At 31.9% G+C, this 14,310-nt stretch overlaps 1 protein-coding gene across 2 annotated transcripts; it reads left to right on the top strand.

Moving 5' to 3' along the window:
• Positions 1-120: 120 nt before the first annotated feature.
• Positions 121-13,596, top strand: LOC105339887 (pseudouridylate synthase 7 homolog). 2 transcript variants are annotated; one of them, XM_066081462.1, is made up of 16 exons: positions 121-214; positions 2,116-2,489; positions 2,686-2,776; positions 4,863-4,973; positions 5,372-5,521; positions 6,066-6,193; positions 6,582-6,659; positions 7,234-7,362; positions 8,077-8,202; positions 8,853-8,914; positions 9,023-9,180; positions 9,450-9,639; positions 9,939-10,061; positions 11,551-11,620; positions 12,376-12,527; positions 12,939-13,596. In XM_066081462.1, exons 2-16 carry the CDS (start codon positions 2,146-2,148, stop codon positions 13,136-13,138), a joined length of 2,112 nt encoding a protein of 703 aa, XP_065937534.1. In that variant the 5' UTR covers positions 121-214; positions 2,116-2,145; the 3' UTR covers positions 13,139-13,596. The 2 variants fall into 2 exon arrangements, with proteins under 2 accessions (XP_065937534.1, XP_065937535.1); XM_066081463.1 differs by lacking the exon at positions 121-214 and adding an exon at positions 1,223-1,286.
• Positions 13,597-14,310: the final 714 nt, after the last annotated feature.

Genomic DNA, 14,310 nt, shown 5'->3' with positions numbered 1-14,310 from the left:
AATAGAACTATGTATTTCGATTTTTGCTTATTAATTTGTTTGGTAATAAGTACATAACGTTGGAGATGCATAAAGCAGAACATGAATGAAAACCGAAATGAATAAAATGCTTTGTTTAAGGATTGAGAACCAGCACAACTCACTTTAAACTAGTTCCCAAACCATGCTAATCATAACAGCAAACGATCCCATGCTTGCTGCAAAACTAGTTGAGGTAAAAAACAAACAAACAAACAAAACCTGCAAAGCATGCTGTCATTAGCGAAAGTGGCGACTTTTTTTATTAGTACCTTTTGTTAAACAGATTACTTTGGATTGTCATAGCTGAAGAACCGCAGTTTTTGTTCTATATAAACCATACTCTCTTAATTACTGAAGCAACAATAATATCCACTTGCTGTATACATCTGTTGGGAAAATCCACTGTGTCCTCTCTATTTATATAAAAATACCAACTTTTGGGTCATTGTCTGGCCAGGGACGTATAAACATGATAAACGGTATCAGGGAGAAAACGTTTCTTGGAGAAAACGTATACCCATGACTTGGGATACATTAAGAAATCGTAATCGTCGATGTAAAGCTATAAAATTCTTATTGATTATAGTACTACATTCATTGATCTAATACAATAAGTAAGTAAGTAAGTAAGTTATATATTATGGGCCCTGGTGACTTGTGTACAGTTGTGTATGTAATTATTAACCCAGGCAGTTTGTCAATTCCAGTTTACATTTAAATGAAGCACACTGACACCGGACTTATTCTCTTTTGAGAAGTGGACAGGCATAGCCTACATCCACTGAAGTGGATGTAGGCTATACCTGTCCACTTCTCAAGGCAAAAGAGAATCCATCCACTGAAGTTGATGTAGGCTAAGCCTGTTCACTTCTCAAAAGAGAATACACCAGAATCATCAGACATATGAGTCACTTTTGAAGAAAAAATATAATATTATTACATATCATATGTAGCAGTGTGATATATCAGTCTGGTTGCACTGTGTATACAATTAGGTCTATATTTTATTATCAATTTTATTTATGTTGATTATAATTGCCAAGTGCTAGTTTAAATATACTGTATATCCTTTTTTTTCGCGTGTCTCAAAATTTGCAAAAATCGGAAAATTGTGTAGCATTTTTAATTTGTGTCAGTCATTTTTTTGTGGTTAAAAAAAATTATAGAAAATAATACAGAATATAATTTCTGCATATTCAAGAATTTGTGATTTAAAAGAGATTGCCAAAAAAGCAAAGATAGATCATCGCGAAAATGGATATAAGGTAAGACTCAAGATTGCTGTATTTTGGTTGTATCTTATTCTGTTGTCATTAAATTTGGTAAAATAAAGTTTAAAATTTTTAAGCTCAAATCATGTCCAAGTCCATTTTTAAAGTATTCCAACAATACTTATACATTTGTATAAGAATTGCAGGATCCATACAAGATATTTTTGCTAAAAAATTCATATATTTCAGTATCCTTATGCATTAATTAGCAAAGTTTTTTAAAACTATTTCACAATCTGGTTACAATGTGTACCCTAATTTTTGGGTATGTTTTCTCCTGGGAATTTTTTTTTCTCCAACAATTTCTCCAGGGTAGGTTTTCTCTTGGAGAAAGTATACCTTAAGTCATGGGTACATGTATGTTTTCTGCTGGGTATGTTTTTTCTCCAGCATTTTATATACATGTATATACTAACCTGGTATAGCAAATAAAATTTTATTGTTTAATTTCATGTTTTTTATTTGTCCATATACTGTAATATAATGATGCCATGTACAATACTGACTTTTGTAGTTACAATATGACCAAGAATGTAAAAATTTCTTAATACAAATTTATTATGGAAAAATCTCTACTGGCATTTATTATCCATTAACTTTTCGGAACACATAGCACATCTCTTCAACTTTATCATTTGCCAAAAGGGTACTTTCATATAATTTGAAGTGAACAATTCCAGTAGACAAATGTACAAATACAAATAATGAATGAATGTATATCATGTATATTATTAAGGTATGATTTATTTGTCTATCCCACAAAAATTGTCTTTTCAAAATATAAATGTACTGGTAAAATGATGGCAAAATGTTTGGTTTTCAGGTGCTTTAATTCGTAAGTTCACAAATCAAAATGCCACGCAGAGGAAGAGGAAGAAATTTTGGAAGAGGTCACTGGAGAGGACGGGGAAGAGGTAGAGGAAGAGGAGGTTCTTCTTTAGATGCAGGTCCTAATGAAGAGGAGACCTCAGAATCAATTGGGACCTCAGAATCAGTTGGAACCTCAGAAGACCTGGACAAATCCCTTGAATGCTCATCTGATCAGACAGAGGAGGTCAAGGACAACACAGAGGAGGAAAAAGAGGGAGTCGAAGAGGAGCCAGGGGACACAGAGGGGGTGTTCCTTAAAGAGGGGGACGTAGGAATCACTGAATACATTAGTTCCTCGCCTGGTTTCAGTGCTATCATCAAGCAAAGGTTTGTGGACTTCAAATGGAAGATTTGCTTCAAAAACTCAATCTCCATATTTCACTTTTGTTGTTTTTATTATAAATATATAAATGTAAAATAATTAAAAAAACAGGCTTGTGTACATTTTTTTTCATTTTAATACCAAAACATGGAATGACAGTGATAAGATATGATTTAAATAAACTGTCATGCCAACCTTCAGGTATTCAGACTTCATAGTGAATGAGATAGATGAGGAAGGGAGGCTAGTGAGACTGACAAGCTTAGAGGTGGACAGGTCGCAGATGCCGGCTGTATGTATCAATATCAGCGTACACAATGTCACAGGGTCTGGGGTGTGTCATGTCAATCTTGCATGGCAAACAAAAAATATGTGGCCTCTAGAAAATAACAGTCCTGGTTTAAAGTGGAATGGGGCACTTTTATTCTTGGTAGATACAGATGAAAGTAGATTATATTGAATATATGATCACTTTTTTCTCAATATTCACGTTTTACAATTTTTGGTCATAAAATGCATTTTTAAATTATTATTAGATTTAACTAAAGAATAAATTTTTAAAAAAACCTACACAGAACCAGCTACTCTCTAAATAGTGAACTAGAAATCACAAGATAACACTTTAACTAACTGAGCTTCAATATTAAGAAATGTAAGATATAGAATGTAAAAATTAATTTATTTTTTTTAGAAAGTACCATATTTTGCCAAATGAAGTGCACTCTGGTGTACAATACACATCCCCACCAATTTGGACCTAAAAATTAGGGACAAATCATAGTGTATATGTATTACATGTAATACTCACCAAAACTTTTGATCAAGCTGTTGACTATAAAAATCATGGTAATGTAGGCAAAATCTATGTGGAAATTTTTAATGTACTGAAAATTTTACATTTTTATGTATTTAAAATTTTATTCTCTCGATAATCTTTCTGACGCAGATTTTTTTTTAAAATCTTGACTTTCTTTAAACTGCTCAGAACAGTTACTGACTGCATACAACAAAACTGAAAGTGCCCCATTCCTCCTTAAGTGCATAAGGTTCATAAAATATTTGACTTGCTTACAATCCTTGTGATAGTTCACATGTATTTTTTGATTGCAATGCAATTGAAAATGAAAAAGAACTGCAAAATATTAATGATTTAAACTGTTCATTTGACACATGAAACCAGACCTGAATGATATGAAATTTGAACTCTGAAGTATGTGAAATTGTGTATGCTGATACATATTCTAACTGGAAACGCTTCACTACAGAAATTAGTACAGAAAAGAATATACCATGAAAGACAGTGCAAATTAAGAGAAAAAAAGCAAACTGCTTTATTATAATATTTGTAACTACTGGTATGAGTTTGCTTATCTGTGGTATATTTTATTTTGTAATTTTTTAATGTAGAGAGAAAATGTGGTGATAGTGTTTTTATACTGTATATGTACATTATCTAAGTCATTTGTCAGCCTGGTATTCTTTAAAGTCTCTGAATTTTGAAAAGGTGATGCTGATGTATAGATATCAAGAATTACATGTATTTGTTAAGGGTCCTCCACACTTGGGAAAAGTTCTGCATACAAGCCCATTCTTCTTAATTACTCAAAGATATGGATTTTTAGCATGTGTTTGAATTAAAAATGACAGGAAAAAGTTCAGTTTTTTTAAGGGGAAAAATCAACTTTTTATTATTTTACCGCTTTTCATGAAAAAAAAGTTCCTGCAGTAGTCGAACTTGGGACCTGCAGGTCAATAGATTGAAGCTCCGGATCCTCTTTTGCGTCACAGAGATAAACACCTAGAATTGGCGATATAAACTGTTTCACAATGCGTTAAAATCGCCATGTTGTGACGTACTGTCATAAAAAATAGAAGTAACAAGCTGTCAAGGGTCCTTAAGAAGGAGAAAATGTTATAATGGACAACATGGGCAATGTTTTCTACATTAAAGCTAAGCTGCATTAGATCGCATTCATGTAATTTTCATGTTTATGTGCACATGTACACAGTATAAAAGGGAAGTTAAAATAGAAACTGAGAATTTTTATGTGTATTTAAGTGCATGTACATGTATACTCAAAAAAACATTGCTGTTATTTTAAAAGCTAGTTTGCAGTGTCTGATTTTTATGACTGGGGCAATATAGATACTTGTAATCTTATATAAACATTGAAATATGAGAATAAGACATTTAATGGAGAGAAATATTTGGAAGGTATTAGAATTTTCTGATTTAAGTTTGGTTAACAGAACTGAAACAAATATAGTCAAGATATATGCATTTACGGATACACAATAATTCGTTTACCGGTAAATGAATGGAAAATATTATAGAAAAACCTGATACAATTCATTTTCTTGATTTTATTTTTTAATAGGATGAAGAGGATGATGACACAGGGTTGGATGGAGTGCTCTCCCCTGAACAGAAGGAGAAGCTGGATGACTTTAATGCTAATCCTAACCCCAAACGCGTCATTGACATATGTGTAAGGATAAACAGCTCATTAATTGGAGTTTCACTAATTTGAAGAACTATTTACGCTTGACATCATTAGATTTGTATTTTATAGCATCCTTCAAAATGAAGTAAGCACTGATATCAAAAAAGTTTTTTCAGTGAAGAACATGATTGTATTTATTTGAACCGTTTCATTTTATTTTAAAAGATTGGAATATTTATTGAGGATAATGTTTTTTTTTTTTTAATTTTTGACATTTCAGTTGTAATGATAGAATGATAAATTTATTTCAACCATTCATTACAACCATATTTTGATGGAAACATAATTTAATATGCAAAATTTTGTGTAATATTAATTTTTTTTTTTTTAACATTTTATACATTAAAACATCGCTCAATTTTAATTTTTCAAAAACACTTTAGGCCCCGGTTGATAAAGTCACCCGAGGAAAAGTACACCAGATTGTGAGGGTGCGTTACAAGAAGTTGGAATCTGATACTCTTGTAGAGGATGATGTGAGATTTATCCGGATCTCAGTTAAAGGGGCAGGCGGCCATTGGGGTTCAGGTCAGGTTTTATTGATTTTTCAAGAGAAAGGTCCTGAAACACTCAGACAAACTTCAGTGATTTATCATGTTTATGCATGTACCATATAACATCAATTCTTTATTTTCTATAAAACATTCATTATGTAACATCAATTTTTCACCAGCCCCTTGTGAATAAGATGCGGGCTACAAAAAAATTTGTTTTATTTAGCTGTCTGACTCCTCCGTTTATCAAATCATTATAGAGGATGTTCTTAAATATTCATAGTAATTAGTAATGGCAGGGACATGATTTTTTTCTCAGAATTACTTATTTCTGCAGATTTTGAAAGTCAGAATAGTCATTCTTGAGATCAGAGCAGACCCCAACTGATTTGATTTTCTCATTTTTCTGTCTCTGTTAATCACATCCCTTAATTGAAATAGTAAAAGGTAGAAGGATTGATGATTTGAAAAGTTTTATCGTACATATATATTACTTTCTACAAAACAAATAGTATTTTTTAATATTCTTTACATTTTGATTCTATTTTTTCATTTTGATCTTTCCTTTTTCTTCTCAGGTCAGCATTTCAGACAGCAGAACTTTCAACGTAAGCCCTGGCCGGCCGGCTTTGGAAACTACTGCCGCTTCGTTCTGTACAAAGAAAATATGGACACTATGGAGGCAGTGCATAAACTCACCAAGTTCTTCCAGTAAGGTCTTACAGCCAGAAATCAGAATGCAGATAAACTGTAAACCAACTTTTATTTGCAACTACAGTTAAACTTTGTTATCTATAACTAGATGGGACTGTTTAAAAACTTTGAGATATCCGAGTATTCGAGATGCCGAGAGTAAAATACTTAAAAAATAAGTAGTTGGGACTTACAAATCACTTCAACATATCCATTGTATTCGATATATCAGTGTTTAAAATATCGAAGTTCAACTGTACTTTATTTCATGATTTTTGTGTATATTCTGGTTCATGGCGACTATTTTCTCGATCAAGATGTAGATTATTTGGGAATAGTAAATGTAATAGTTACATAAATAATATAAAAGTATTTGACTTATTACCAAATCTTTTGGTTTACACAGTATTAACAAGAACATGTTCCAGTTTGCGGGGACCAAGGACAAGAGGGCCATAACTTCTCAAGAGGTCACTGTCTACAGGTATAGAATGAAACACAGGTGTGATAAAGATGATATCTAAGCAATGCTGTGTAACTGGCTGTGTAGCTGCTGATGATATTAAATGCAACTTTGAATAAAATAAAATTCATTTGATAAACAGCATCAAAATCTAAGTTCAATTGAAAAATAAACAGCAATTTAAAAAGTTCACAGGGATATATATGAACTTGGTCGGTCACATGATCAAATCTTGTGAAGCCCAAAAGGCTTTTCAGAAAATTTGATCACGTACCAACCAAGTTCATATCCTGGTGAACTTTTTAACGTTGCTGTTTATTACTTATATTTACATTTGAGAAGGGAAATCTTCAGAATCATTAATGTAACTGTGTTTTTACGATTACAATATTGCAACTGTCGAGCGATGAATGCGTGTGGTTATCATTGTGACGTCACGGAAACGTTCACACAGAATTTAACTTTTTTCGCTATTCTATAGGTTTATATAAGGAAACATATTTTACAAAAGTAAATATTATAAGTGTGTATGATGAAAAAATTAAATCATGTGATTTGTTTAGGCTCGTATAATTATGATTTTTTTGTAATTTAGGGTCAAGGCAGAGAAGCTGGTGGGGGCCAACCGTTATTTTTACAAAATGGCGCTTGGCAACTTCAGATATGTCGAACAGCCACTCAAACTAGGTCAACTGAGTGGCAACAGGTTCACCATTGTCTTAAGGTATGGAATTTCATAAATCAACTTTTTACCAGTATGTCTAATAAATGTTTGGGAAAAAACCAAATTTTTCTAGCATTTAGCAGTGCAATTGATTGAATGAATACTTAGGTACTAGTGGAACTGAAAATTATGGTATTTTAAGAACAAATTTTTAGAGTAATTAAAACATGTTTATGTATTTGTGTTCATCATTTTTACAAGGAATTTATACATCGTGAAACAGATTACTGTGGAATCATTAGATTTCGTGGTGGCTCAATTTTCGTGGAATTCGTGGGTACCTCTCATCCACGAAATAACATCCTCAACGAATTCATAAATTTTGGTAATAAAGTCATATTTCCTTTTGTAGATATATCAGACTACATGAAATTACGTCCCCATGAACCTGTAAAATTTTATCCATCCACGAAAATTGGCCCCCACGAAATTTAATGATTCCATAGTAAATAAAAAAGTAAAACAAATGTTTGCTTGATTAAGTACTATAAATCAAAACAAATTTCTGTTGAAGCACTAAGCAAACTACTACATATGTTAGAACTAGTCTAGAGTATTGCATTTAATTTAGCATTAGAACAAATTACTTATGGAACACAGATCAAATTAGTATTTGTATAATTATAACGTACACTGTGGTAGTGCGACTGAAACACTGAAACTTAAGTTTTATAAGTATTAGACTAATTTCAAAATAAACTATGAAACTTTTAGAGATGTCACGGGAACAGATGAAGTAATTGACTCGGCTCTCCAGTCTCTAAAGACCAACGGATTCATCAACTACTTTGGAATGCAAAGATTTGGAACAACAGCCATACCTACTTACCGAGTGGGAAAGTGAGTAACATTGAGTGTCAGATGTGCAGTACGTGTATGTATCAAAAAGTCTCTACATGTTTTGTTAAAGCGTACTTTACATAAGTATTCAATTGATAATGTCATGAATAGGAATCACATACTGTAGAAGCAGAAATATTCATTGAGGATTTAATTTCGTTATTTTCGTTGGCAGTATAAATCAACGAAATTAAATCCATGACGAACTTTTAACCCAAGCATTAATAAATACAGAGTTGATATGCAATGCATTCTAGGGATTACGATATGGCGAAAATAAATGCCAACGATATTGTATTTGGTTTAAAAATAACAAAATTTAAACCCAACGAAAATAAATGCTTATACAGTAACTGTTATGATCCAATGGCATGGCAATAAAATTTCATATGTTTTCTCTCTCAGGCAATGTGACTTATGTGACATATTACATCTTATGATACCATATTGATTTTAATTATGCAATGTTAGCTTGGAAATTAATTTAAAAAAAAGATAGAGTTATTTTTTATCTGAAAAAACCCCCCAAAAAACAAAACAATGGACATTTACCACAAACAAAAACATTTGTTAATAAAAAAACAACCAACTCATTGAATTAATGAATGAATGGACAGATTTTGACTGTATCAAAATTAATGACTCTCCAGAGAGCTGTTGAAAAGTAACTACAAAGAAGCAGGGGAGCTAATCCTACAGCCAAGGCCAGGCGGTATGTTGATATGTCGCAAATTTTAAAAACTTGGCTATGAAGAAAGATCGAAAGATTGATCGATGTTTTTCTATTGACACAGTTTACATGGTATGTTTGTTTCTGTAGAGAAGGATTTCATAACAGAGTGTAGGAAGAATTGGTGGAAAGACAAGAACTGCACACAGATGTTGAAAGTGTTACCACGGAAATACAACATAGAGCGAGCACTTCTAGAAGGACTGATAAAGTTTGGAGAAAATAACTATGCCAATGCTTTCCAGATGGTATGTCACAGTTTTTAGATAAAGGACGGTAAATATATATACTGCCTTTATTACTAAATCTGACCAGGGCTTTTGTTTTTAATATATAATAGTTAAAAAATAGTTTGATAGATTTTTATTGAATGCAAATCTATGAGGATAAAGAAATTAAAAGCTTTGAATTTGTTTTACATTAATTTCAAACTTAGATAATTAATGTTGATACATGTAGCATACATATGAATGTACCTGTATATTACATTTTTAACTGTAAATCTTACTTTTGATAGATTCACAGAAACACAAGAATGTTATATCTACATGGTTACCAGAGCTATATTTGGAATCATGTAGCCTCTGATCGAATCAAGAAATTTGGGATGGAGCCAATGGTTGGGGATCTTGTTTACAAAGGAGATTTGAAAGATGTAGCTTTCAAAGAGGAAAATCGACAAAGTTCAGCAAACGGATCACTTGAAGGTTAATATTTTTCAATTCCTTTCATTATGGCTTTTTATTAATTGTTGAAGAACGTTTTCATTGATTTTAAATTGTATTGAAATCTATCTGAGTGATTAATATTCAATATAGATACTTTATATACTTTAAATTATAGTTTTCAAAACATTTGGTTATTATTGTGAAATAATTATTCAGAGATGATTGCAGATAAATTACATGAACATACACTATTTATTTGATTCATTGGAATCCCTTTTGTAGGTTATTTCATAGTGCCGTTTCTATATTTGAAATAAACAGTGTTTGATTTGTTGTAGGGGGCAGTACAAGTTCCAGGGTCTCCCCTGAGGTAGTGACAGCAGAAACCCTCTCTCAATACACCATTCACGATGTCATCCTTCCACTCCCAGGGTTTGATGTCCAGTACCCAGATAATGAAGGTAGGCATGCATGGCTCACACAACTAAGAGCAGAAAAGCTAAGCAGACTGGACCTAAAATCTTGCTATCAAAATCTGTGCACTAATAAAAAAGTCTTTTAAGCAAAAATAAAAAAAGTAAAATACAGGTAAATATCGGTATCTCGAACATGAGATATCTAGAATACCCTGGTTAATATGTCGAAGTTCACCGCTGGTCCAGACAGTTTTCTTTATGTTAATGATTTAAAAAAACTCCTAATATCTTGAATACGGTAATCACGAATACTCTGCTTATGTCGAAGTATTTTGATAGGCTGAAGCCCTAATTTTGCCTAGTTTATCTCAAAATTGACCCATTTTTCTGCTTAGCTGAATATAATTGGTGTCAGTACTTCACACATTTCTGCCCGCTGCTATTTTTACACTTATTTACAATTTTCAAAACTAGTGGTACCTCAAACTGCATGATGTAAATTAATAAGAATGGTAGCTTGAGTGTTTTGTATATTTAGTACCTAATTATAAAATTCAGATTAAAACACAGCCACGATTGCAGATAATATGAATTAAAAAAACAGACTGTGTAGAGTGTGTACGGAGAATCGATTTAATATTGATAACTGCCAATTTTATGAAAAAGGATTAATAATGGAACTTAGCTTATGTCTTTTTCACATACATGTACGCTCCAATAACAATGAAGCATTATTGAGATACAAAGATTTATGTGAAAACTTTTCTAAGTTCAACAGAAATGGTTCATGTATTGAACACGCAGCGTTTAAAGTGACTTCGGTTTATCGTACACTGGTCGTTTCCAATAGCTGTGAGCGTAATGAATTAATATAAGATATGTTAGTTCACAAACACAATGATATAAAATAATGTTTTGTGGATTGTGATTCTAGATTATTTATATATGTGGTTTTTTTTAAAACTTTCGAATCCGTATTTAATGTTTCCCGTGATAAATTTCAGAAATTACATGGCAAGTGCTTCTTCCTTCTCAAAGTTATGAACTGTTGAGAGTGAAGATGATTTGAGGTCGTCTTATTCTGTTTGCTCTTACAAATATTAATATGTATTTCATAAACAAAAAAAATATACACACAAAAAATTATTTCATCAAATGTTTGATTATTCATTTATGAGTAGTAGAAGAGTTCAGCATGTACAGGTACTAAAACACATGTTGATATAAGAACATTACAGAATCAAAATTGGAAAGCCTTTTTGGATATCTTAAACCCCCGGATATCTCGAAGTTTTGTTGAAGTCCTTCCAATTTCGAGATATCAATGTTTACTTGTATTATGGAATGATATTCTCAGATAGATTCATTTATTAATTTTCAAGTGCCAGTGGTAAAAAAGTTATGATTTAGAGTTTTGAATAAAATGATCATGGTACCTGTCGGTTCATTTTCACTTGCCAAGGGTTAAGGATCTGCTCTGTTCCTCTACATATCTATTGTAGAAACCAAGCTACATGTATTTTTGGTTTTGCAGTTGGTTTATGGTATGCAAAGTTGATGGCTGAAGATGGGCTCAAATTGGAAGATCTAAAACATTCCAACAAGTAAGTGTCTTTTGTTCTTAAATAGTTTCTTGTCATGTCAGGGGTCAGTTTTTTATAGGAGGGGGTTAGTAGGCAGTTATAATGTCCAGTTATAATGGTACAGTAAAATTTGGTTATAGCAAAGTCCTAGGGACCAATGGATTAACATCGTTATATCCGTAATTCCTTATATCCGTAATAACGAATTCGTAATAAAAACTACAGCGAATTCACTATGTACATGTTTTCTTCCACCAGACTATAATTTTTGCTAATTGAGGCTTAAAATACAAATACATTACTTTGATACCTTTAATAATGGGATTGTGAATTGAAAAAATTATACAAAAATTATATGAAAATAAATTCTTTCAAACTATTATGTTAAATGGTAGAGTGACTTTTTAATTTGTAATGAATTTGTTATAAACGTGTTAAATTTTGTTATTTTCACCTCCACGAGACTCAAAATCAGTTGGCTATATCCGTAAATTTGTTATATCCGAATTCGTTTTACCATAAAGTTATGCAAAGATTTGAAAAAAAAAAATTTCCAGGGTCTGATAAAAAACTTCACTATATCCAAGAATTTGCTATATATGTGTTCGTACTAAATTAGTTTTACTGTAGCTTTCAAATATAACTATACACACTTATTTAGAGTCATTTTTGCATATAAAAGATCTTTCACACATCAATGCTTACAAATTTGTCTCAAATTTTGAATGTTTTAAAAAGTATTGAAAAAAAATTAAAATGTTATTTTTGACTTGCAGAAACTATGCTTTGCCAGGTACTTATAGGAGGTTAATAATACTACCCAAGGATTTAATGTGGCAATCCTACATGTACTCAGATGTTACTAAGGAGTTGACCCAAAGTGATCTTGACCTTCTGCAGAAAAAACCAGAACCAGTCTCCGATCCAGGTTTGTTGCATGTTTATTTCATTGTCATTAACACTTTGCAATCAAAGTATTGAGATAACTGAAACACAATTCCTATCAATAACAAAGAAAGTGTTGAACTTGATTTTATTTGATGTTTCTGATTTCTGAATGAAACTCATTTTAATGAATTGACATTTTGATAAAAAACCTAAGACGCAAATTAAACAACAATCAACATTTGATTATGCTTATCGATAAGAGAAATTGACGTCAATGACAATAGTATTTGAATGAGTAAATAGGGCAATCCAAATTTGATGCAGGGTATCGGTTTGATTACTATCAGTGTAAAATCATTTATCATCATTGACAACACTATCAGTGAATACCCTTTTATAGAGTCATGTATCTCAATATCCTTCCTTATAATAGTCTACTTTTTTTTAACAGATGGTACCATAAAAGCATTGAAAATAGAATTATCTCTGCCACAGTCCTGCTATGCTACGATGGCGTTACGTGAAATTCTAAAAATAGACACGTCTGCCGCCTATCAGGCGACACTGAACCATGGCGTCATGCCCGATCGCTCACCCACAGCTATGGTTGTCAAGGAGATGCAGACTAAACAGTCTGCTCTAGGCCAGTGATCGTTGTGTACATAATCATGTATGGAAATATTGACATAGGGCACCTGTTGTAGTGTTTCTTAATGGTGGAGTTGCCAGATAGAGAATTACATACCTAAACATCTACTCCCTTCAAATGTTGTAGTGATGTTCAATGGTGGAATTGCAGCAACAGAAGTATTTGCTTAGATATTAAGTCAAGAAGTGCAATAGCTGTTTTATCTTAGTAACTGACATTATTAGTTTTAAATATTTTACAGAGCATATTGCAAAAAACATCTGACTCCTGAATAGATCATCATGTTTAGAATAGAGTCTTACAAAATGATCTGATTATGTTTGACCTGAAGTGTTAGCAGCAAGTACAAGTTATTGATGTGCATGAAACACAAATTAACAGAAATATTTTTTTGTTTCTAATTTGTTGTATTCATGTTAATACATTCATGAATGGTCAGAAAAATGTCCATGTTCTTGAATTTGTTTTAGTGATATTTTGTTTTCTTCATTTAAATGCTGTTTAAAGAGAATTCATTTGTTTCCCAATTATATACGTACATGAACTACAAAAATTCCTTGATTTATTAAAAACCAGATTATAGGTCCAATGATGTTTAAGTTTAAACATCTGCTATGGTATAGCTTTTCAAACACACCCAGTGTAACAAGGTTACAGGGTTAAAGAACCTAGTAAACTGATCCATGCAGTTTCCTTCTAGAAAAATGTATTAGAACATGAATTCTATTTTGTAATACTTTTACCCATTTTGTTAGATAAACAAATATTATTATGAGAAAGATGTGCATTGTAATTGCTTATAGTCTCTTAAGTTTTAGCCTACAAGCAGTATTTGTACACAGCAAAGTTACCAATGACTGAACTTTATACATGTACATGTTAAAAGTATGCCTCTTTCCACAAGGACCAGTAACGTTGAATGTTTTTGTAAAAAAGTTTTTTGGTGTACATGTATAGTAAAAAAAAACATGTCTCTCATTATATCGTCATTCAAGGGGCTAGCTAACACACTGTATCCCATATTTGGGCCTTTAGCAAGTGACAGTTGTTACTGAATCACTGGGTTTCAAATATAAATGTAAGTTGATGTGGATTTTGAGTTTACATTTACTCGGGATATGGTAATTTGAATATTGAACCAACCACAGAATACTTTTAACTATTTGAATAGTGA

The sequence above is a fragment of the Magallana gigas genome, chromosome 4, assembly GCF_963853765.1.
Source record: "Magallana gigas chromosome 4, xbMagGiga1.1, whole genome shotgun sequence".
Taxonomy (NCBI): Eukaryota; Metazoa; Mollusca; class Bivalvia; order Ostreida; family Ostreidae; genus Magallana; species Magallana gigas.
The sequence above is the reverse complement of the archived record's forward strand: the minus strand, read 5'-3'. Positions and strand labels throughout refer to the sequence as shown.